At 46.7% G+C, this 8,619-nt stretch overlaps 1 protein-coding gene across 1 annotated transcript in view; it reads right to left on the minus strand.

Moving 5' to 3' along the window:
• The window catches only part of LOC127751287 (uncharacterized), an 18,472-nt gene that overhangs the window by 8,781 nt on the left and 1,072 nt on the right, over positions 1 to 8,619 (minus strand). Inside the window, exons 2-4 of the mRNA XM_052274566.1 lie at positions 6,148 to 6,399; positions 4,807 to 4,925; positions 3,534 to 3,724 (exon numbers count right to left, since the gene is read on the minus strand). Coding sequence (XP_052130526.1) covers positions 3,534 to 3,724; positions 4,807 to 4,925; positions 6,148 to 6,399 — 562 coding nt within the window. The remainder of the gene's footprint in view (positions 1 to 3,533; positions 3,725 to 4,806; positions 4,926 to 6,147; positions 6,400 to 8,619) is intronic.

Consider the following 8,619-nt stretch of genomic DNA (forward strand, 5'->3'; position numbering starts at 1 on the left):
ATCCCATAAAGGGCCATGTAAAACAATTGACTATCGGGGCAAAACGATCGTAGAAGACAACTCCGCTGTCTAAAAACGTTGAGGGTGTATTTGGACAAACAGGTAGGGTCGCCCCCGCCCCCTTTTCCCCCTTTGCAAAGAGCAGCTTCCGTACGTCAATGCGCTGGGCCAAGGGACACACTAAGCGTTAAATGAGTAGGCACAGTTTTGTTAATACAAAGGGAACGTTTACCGGCCTAAAACAATGAGGCATTTTCCCAGTAAGAAGAGGGAGAATCCTATTTGGCGGCTGGCTGACGCCTGCTCCCAGACCATCACAAAGCCAGACCAAGGGCACGGTTTTTCGCGTATGTCCGCCAATCTGCACTGAGAAATTTTTTTGGTCCTGAGCACTAAACATTTTGTCCCGAAACTGAAAGTTTTTGACGCACTATACAGTTATGCCCTGGCACCAAAGTTTTGTTGCCCAGCCTTAAAATTTTGTTGCCACGCACAGTAATTTTAGTGGCGGGAGCTTAATTTTATGTGCCAGGAACAAAGTAGAATGCACTAAACAACCGTCTAGTGCCCGGCAGGAAAACATTTTCTCAGTGTGGGGATACTTTGCCCGGCCCACTTATGAACTTTGAGCACCTGTGGACTCGAAACCAGTTGTCCCAGAGATTTGAGTTTTTGGTATGAGTCAAGGTCTGTGGTTCAACTCAACAATAGGCATAGCAGATTTTTTTAAATAAATTACCAGGTTCTAAATATATAAAAAAAGTTGGGTGGGCAAAGCTGCTTCCGTCGGAGGGGCCACTTTAGCCTTTGGCCCATCCACTAATTTAGTGCCCGGTGTACGTCAAACGATCCTGCAAATCAGACTAATGCGATGCCCTTCAGCACATCGGTAGTTGGGACCCAAATAAAGGTTTATGCCCGAAAGAACAAAAACCTTTGCCCTTAGGAAAAATTTTATTTGGGATTCAAATTGACATGGTGCCTTACGGGGACTCCGGGTAGGCAACTCCTGGTCGCACTCGACTATTTCGCGCCCCTTCCATCGATTTTCAGCGAAAATGAGCATTTTTAGTGGGCACATCGTAACCTTAATTTCGGGAAACGCCCAGGATAGTTTACGGAACAGGTTCACGTCGGTAAACTGCCAAAAATTGGCCTCGGACTGTGTCTACAAGCCCCCAAAATTAGGGTTTCTGTAAATTGAACACTCTTGTGTGCAAAGTCGTTCAAGGCCGACCCTATGAACCCCAGACGTTGATCTTTCGATCAAAACTGTCAAGTGAAGCGTGCTGAACACGCTCGTGGTGTTCGTTTCTTTCTCAGACACCTAAAAATGCTTGTGCAGCCTGTTTAAGGAAGGGAAGAGCATGGCGCGAGATCTCCTAGCTCTAATGCAGAACCCCCCTAAGGGGCGAAATGCATCCTACACTACGTACCTCGTTTTCCCGTATTGGCCTCGTTTGGCTAAGTTTGTGGCCGAAATAAAAATGGTTTCGTCTCTTGTGCCTATCTCATCTTGTTCCATAATGTTTTTAGGGGTGCGCAGGTACTTATATGAACAAACAACCCTTTGGTACTTTTAAACGATTGAAAACAGAACTTTTAGGCATTGACATATGAAGCTGAACCGCTTCCCCTTGCAATCCGTAGTGCATCCGCATGAAGCCAGCAAATTGAAATAATCTCGTTATTTAATTTCACAGTTTCTAGCTATGACATGGAATTTTAGTCAATTTTCTTTATTTGCACCGTTATTGGCTGTGCAGCTAGCGAAGCCCATCACTTCACTGACCGAAAAAGTTTCATTCGGTTTGTTTGTTTCTTTGTCTGTCTTTTTGTCAGTCTGTATTCACGAAAACTCGACAAAGAATTGAGTACTGTATCTGGAATTTTTAGGGTTGTTTTGTTTCATAAACAGTATATTTTGGGACCTGTGGCTTTTGATTTTTTGAGCTAGAATGCTCATTTTCGAACTAGATCTGTCTTTTTATGATACGACCCTGAAATTCCCAGATCGCTAACTCGATTCGTACTGGAGTTATCGTGCGTACAGACAAACAAACACCCACGCCTCGCTGATCGCTCAGCCACAAAAGTAGTAAAAATGGTTTAGAAATTGGATTCCTTGTTTCTTTTTGGATCTATTACGGTTCACCCAATGTCTTTCATCCACCGATGATACACCCCCTTTTACTCAGCCCACTAATTCTTCACCAAGTGCATTTAGTCCAATAAAATTAGATCCAATCTCAATTTGGGCCACTATGATACACCTTGCCCCACTACATAGTCAAGTTGTTTCCGCAAACCCGGGGGAAGTCCACTCGCCTGGCCTCGGCCTTCATCTCTTCATATCGGCTGGTAAAGCGCTGCAGTCGCTCCGTCACTTCAGTCCGGCATTTATGCAGATGCCTTCAAGACTTGCATAGCGTTCTGTTTGGTTTGCGTTTTCACTGTTTGCTTACGGAGGGCTCGCCGCACCCCGCTGCAGTTGACGCCCTCGCACATAGTTATCGTCGAGGTATTTTGTCCATCCACATTTAGACACAAAAATAAAGCATTCCAGTAAAGCTGAGATGCAGGAGAATGCAGGGAACAAGAAAACGGAAGTCACTTCACTAAAGCATAGCGAATTCCGTTTTCTTCTTCACCGCATTCTTTTGCATTTCAGCTTTACCGGAATGCCTTATTTTGGCGCCATCGTGGCATGAACTAGCCGAAAGAAGTTAGGTGTTACTACCCAAGAAAGACACTTTGCACCAACAGTGGGCGTTAGGGAGCTAGAAAGGTGGGCCAAGTGACGACTGGATAACACGAAACAGGGGGAGATGCGGTGGATGTAAAACTAACGCGCGAAATTGCTTTGTTACTATTGTTTTGGATGAAACGCATTGGGTGAACCGTCCTGATCCCTCTCTTTTTACTCGGAGAGTACCTCGTTCTGTATAGTAAAGTATGCAAAGGGTATACCTTACAGAAACAAATTGCATCTGGTCTAGAGGTGCAAGAAAAGTTTTCTTTTGAGGTTCAAAGTGGGGCGTGTCCATGCAGGCGGATCTGAAAGCAGTAGGTGACACTGACACAGGCTCCCACTCACTTGGGTGTACACACTCAAAATGAGAAGGGGCCGAGCCGGAAACGACTAAGGTAATCCGACAGACAGCCGTTGGGAAATCCAGCAGTTGTAGTCCGAGACAATTCGAAGTAATCCAGGGTAATCCGGGGAAATTTTTTGGTAATCCGGAAGGTACTCACGCGGTAAACCGGGTAATCCGGCTGACACAAAGTTTGACAGTTGTTTCCCTCTCTGAAGAGACAGTTTTGCGTACCCTAAAAGAAGTCGGGAACTATTAGTTCCCGACCGCTTTGAAACCGGATCTGCTTCTTGAAGGTCATGGTCTCTGCAGACTCAGCATCAGAGAACCGTACTCTGGCATCACTGCCCAGCATCGCCTTCCGTTCCGTTCCTTGTTACGATACCTTGACAGTGCGTTTCTAAGATTTGCACAACACTTACATAGATAAACACTTACCGCTAATAAGAGGAAAAGTGTAAAAAACCACACATATTAGCAGCAGAGCTGGCCAATAGGTGTAAGAAGTGCGAGTGATAAATGCTGGAATCTTAATGTTGAGCTGCCGCTGGTCAGGGGGCAGTGTTGCATTATAGACGTTAAGTACGATACCGCTGATCGAAAATGGAATGTACAAAAAAAGCATCCACCTGCAACCACAACGACAAAGGTAAGGTGTCGAAAGAGATGTCGTTCACTTTAATCGAACTGGCCAGTTGCGAACAACATCAGTCCAAACAAAATGCTGCATCAAAGAATCAAAAGCCGTAACTATGGGCGGTTTAATGTGCAACCAATGAGCCAATGAGTAGGGCACGTGTTGCTTTGTACAGTTTGCTCTAAGAGTCTCGGACCAGGAAGAGGTCGCGTGAGAATCACGACCGACGTGCCGCGGAGCAAAAAGGTTAGCCGACTCAACTATTTCGAACACGACCTCTCATTGCCAGCCGACGATAGGCATTGCAAATCGCATTTAAAAGAAGGCGCGGCGGCTTAAAATGCTGCCAACCAACCCCCCTTTGCAGCTAGGGGCCCGGAGAGTTCTAAAGAAAACTGTGCTTAGTCCAGGGGTCTCAAACTCGAGCTATCCGCCGAGCCTCACCGGCATAGGCCACACGCACTACAAGCTCTTCGGAAAGAAGAATGAGAGAGATGGATGTAGTGGTGCCTCAGCGACTGACCCGTGCCCGGCCGCACTGCTGTCGCCGCCGGCTAGCTTTGCTCGGCGCTCGGTCGCCGGCCAGTGTGTCTGTCTTTGTCACTCCTAATGGCGCCTCATTGAGTAAGACAAAGACAGACACACACACTGGGCTAGCGAGCGAGCGGCGTGTGTCCAGCGACAGACGACGGCGGCTGGGTCCAGCGCAGCTCCGAGCAACCCGAGCGCGGCTCTCGGGGGCTCGGATCCACCCGAACGCAAGAGGTGCGCGGCTCTCGGCGAGCCGCGAGTTTGAGACCCCTGGCTTAGTCGGCTTCATAAGCGTTCAATGTCCATGGAGGAAATCTTCAGGGCCGCAGGCCCTCCCGGAAGCCTTCGCTTACTTAAATGTGGCTTGTAGGTCAGGCCGCAGGCTCGACCAAACACCGCTCGCGGGCCAAGCTAGGCCCGGCCCCTGCTGAACGGAGTTGCCTTCCGAGCGAAGTGAGGCTGACAACTTCGTTTGGCGGAAGGGTGGGACTAGCGTGTTGTATGTGTAAAATGTAGTGCAATAACGCCCAAACTACTATTTACCTGCAAAATTTTCTTGTTTGGACAATGCACCGGTAGTTGGCAACACGCGCTTCAGTAGGGGCCAGCATATTTTCGACTCTTTCAAACGAGTCCTGCAAGCATTTTCTTATCGCCAAAAGCTGGAAATTTGGAACAAAGTATATGTTCTCTCTTCAATTGAAATTCAATTACGCGAGACGCCTCGAACACGACTCGCCTGATGCATGCATAGTGAAGAGGCTTGTGGTTCAAGTGTGCACACCCACGCCAACATACCACGGGTTTGTCGGGTGAGCCCCACATCAACTAGCACAGACAAATCACTCTAAAATAGGGTTTTCTTTTGCTGTCCGAAACGGAAGTAGGATTTTGTTTTAAAATCAGTGATTGAGCTGTTTTTGTGATGGATTGGATTGGTTGGCCGCAAAACGTGCCTCTCCAACCTTTTTAGGCCATGAATCGGTAGACTGGCAAATCTTTCCAAACTACCCCCGAGTTCAACATGCCCTGTTGCCGAACTGAGATGGGTTAGCGACCCCATTCAAAGCACCCAACCTTGGCCAAACCTTGATCTTAAAGGCCCTAGAGTCTAGGTTTCCTGCGGTGACGCTCGCGGCTGTGTGACGGATGTATGAAGACGGTACAAGACACAAATTTGACCCCCTGAGTACACAACGGCATGAGATGACATAACAGTACTCCCAGCATAAGTCGCCGGGCTTCTAGACTTAGATTTATACTCGATGAGGAATGTAATGAAAGTACTCCTATCCCTCACTCTGGTCATTGTGTGGGCGGGCCACCCTACGTAGATCTACGCAACCTTTATAAAAGAGCACAAGACAGCTTTCACTTCCTCGTAGATGGTTCTGGAAATATCGCATGGGTAGGCGGTAGTTAAAAGAAGTCAAAAAGAATCCTCCCAGAATTTCTTCAATTGAAATTCAATTACGCGAGACGCCTCGAACACGACTCGCCTGATGCATGCATAGTGAAGAGGCTTGTGGTTTGCTCGATCAAACTCAAACACCAAAGTTCGCAATAATTAAAATGGTAGTTTGCCCTGATTTTAACATCTCAAATACGGCAAATACGGAGCGGAGCTCGAAACACACCTGACCGTTTTCTATGCCTGGAAGGCCACAGAGGCACGTGATCAGATTGACAAATCAGAGCCATTACGGAAGAAAAATTAGTGAGTTGGTTCTTTTCCGACATCCGTTTTCGATGACATGGAACACCCCAGACTATTGCCGCTGACCCAATGCACCGAGAAAAATGTTTTGACACCATGACCAAACTTGTTTGTTGTGACTGAAAAACAAACGCCCCTCGCTTCGTGGCTTGGAATGTTTTAGTCACCTCGCAGCCATGGTGATGCAGGCACAAGGCTTTGGCAATGACGACAATGACGGCCACCACGTCCCCGACAACTCCCAGTACGGTGAGGTAACTTTCGTACTCTCCCGAGAATATGTAAGCTGTGTTGGCAGCCATCAGGACGAGCAGCGGACCGCAAATGACGTTGATGGACAGCCAGGCAGCTGCGGGGTGTCGAGACTCGTCGGGCCAGGCCCACACAGCTCGCATCAGCCGTACGGGAATTTCAAGCACCTTAAATGATGAAAACGAGTGGTTACAGCTCCTTGACATCAGGGGCCGGTAATTTACACCTTGTGTGTTAAAGTTACAGTTCCAATACCTAACTTATCCTCTCATGGCTTAAGTTTACTTTATTTGTAATGTAACGGTATAAAGTTATAGCAGTGTGAAAAATATTCTGAAATTTAAGCGAAACATCCCTTAAATTTATTAACATTTTCACTTGTTCTTGAACGTAATGACAGATTATGATATTTAACACTAGAAGGACCGGAGGGGTCAAAATGACCCCTTTTGATTTTTTATTGCCAAAGGAACAACGAATTATTTTTTTGATCGATCCATCACTTTCCGACTTTTCATGTACTACCGAAAGACGCTTGGACGCAAAATAGGAGGTCTCTGCGACATGAACTTAATTTCGAACCGAAATTTCGGAGATATTACTACTTATACCTAGAAGGACCGAGGGGGTCATTTTGACCCCTTCTTGAGATTTTATAAGTGTAAACTGACGAGGACTTACTTTTCCACCATTAGGCTGACCGTATTTGTTATGTACGGTGGCTTATGACTTTTGGTCGGCCATGTGACACTTTTTAACTCCTTCATTCGGCGGAGGTAGGCAACACGCACGTCACAAAACCCCGTTTCTAAATTACAACATATCCGAGGCTTTAGTGGTAGTTGCGTCACCGGACTCGAGTTCTGATGGCAAAGGGGGGCGTCTAGCACAAAGTACGGATGGTTTTGCGAATGCCAAAACTGCCACGTCAGTGCCAAATAAGAAAAAATGTAATGTTTTTGTGTGAATCACATTCCCGCTTTTAGAGTACTTATGTGTTCCAAAGATCACGTACTTATAAATGAGTACTAAGTCGGATATTAATTTTGAAGTTTAAAAATGTCTAAAATAGTGCGAACAATTGCCAGAAATAGCTGTAAAATTGCAAAAAAAAATGTTGTCTGTCGTGCGGGTTGCCTACCTAAACGCACTTTAAACCCAACCAATGTCACGTCATGGCATCAGGTACCTTGAAACACACAAAACCTTAATAATGTGCGATAAAACGGGAGCCTTGAAGCCATAAAAACAGCCAAAATTCGTAGAGGGGTCAAAATGACCCCTCCGGTCCTTCTAGGTATACGAAAATCCCGGTTCTTCTAGTGTTAAGAAGTTTTCTTAAATTTTCAAACCAGGTTGTGACAATTCGGATGAAGATTCACAATAGGGTATTTCACCTGACGCAAATCGGATCCAAAAAAGAACAAGGGTTCTTCCTGAACTCTTTCCTCCCTTGCTCTGATTGGCTGACGCCGACGAAGTTCATGAACTGGCCGCAAGGGTGGTCGACCCTTGGTGTCGGGTCCGAGAACTTCGTCGGCATCGTCCAATGAGCGCCAAAGCAGGAAAAAGTTCAGGAAGAACTCTTGTTCTTCTTTAGATCCGGTTTGCGTCAGGTGAAATACCCTATTGTACTGAATGTTCATTAAATATCAGACCAAGTTTATTAAATTTAAAAGGTAGTCAGAATTGTTTTGAAATGTCACACTCCTGCTTACTTTTCATACTAGCATTCTGAACACTTCTTAAAAGTCATGCAGCTTTTCACCCCCTCGTCATGGAATTTTGGCGTTCAATGTACTATCGGGTAAACAACATCTAATTTGAAGGAGCGTAATGTAGCTATGTCATAGCCATATGTCATCAAAGCAAGTTAACAAACAGACGCCGCCCGACCAAGCACATAACCTTGGACGGAGCGCTGCAGAAGGTCGGTGCAACCGTTCCCTTCACAGGTATGTTCCCACAGCCGCGCGGTTGGCTCGCTGAGGAATACCCTATAAAGGATTCCGGTAAAGCTGAGATGCAGAAGAATGCAGGGAACAGGGAAACGGAAGTCACCATGCTAAATCGTAGCGATAGCCGTTTTCTTCTTCCCCGCATTCTTCTGCATTTCAGCTTTACCGGAATGCTTTACTGGGTAGATCTTGGATAGAGGTCCTATCCTATCCTTTTCCAGAGGGTTTCGTCAGGGCCAGATCATCTATTATCACAAACAAGCAGGCCCGCCCTTCCGCCAAACGGAGTTGCCAGCTCCGCTTCGCTGCGCCGGCAACTCCGTTCGGCAGGGGCCGGGCCTGCTTGGCCTGCCGGCGGCGACGCTCGGGCCTGCGGCCCAACCGTTTTTGCTAAATTTGCTGAAAGACATAATCAAATAATATAGCGGG

This window comes from Frankliniella occidentalis, unplaced genomic scaffold (genome assembly GCF_000697945.3).
Source record: "Frankliniella occidentalis isolate FOCC.00 unplaced genomic scaffold, Focc_3.1 Scaffold410, whole genome shotgun sequence".
Taxonomy (NCBI): Eukaryota; Metazoa; Arthropoda; class Insecta; order Thysanoptera; family Thripidae; genus Frankliniella; species Frankliniella occidentalis.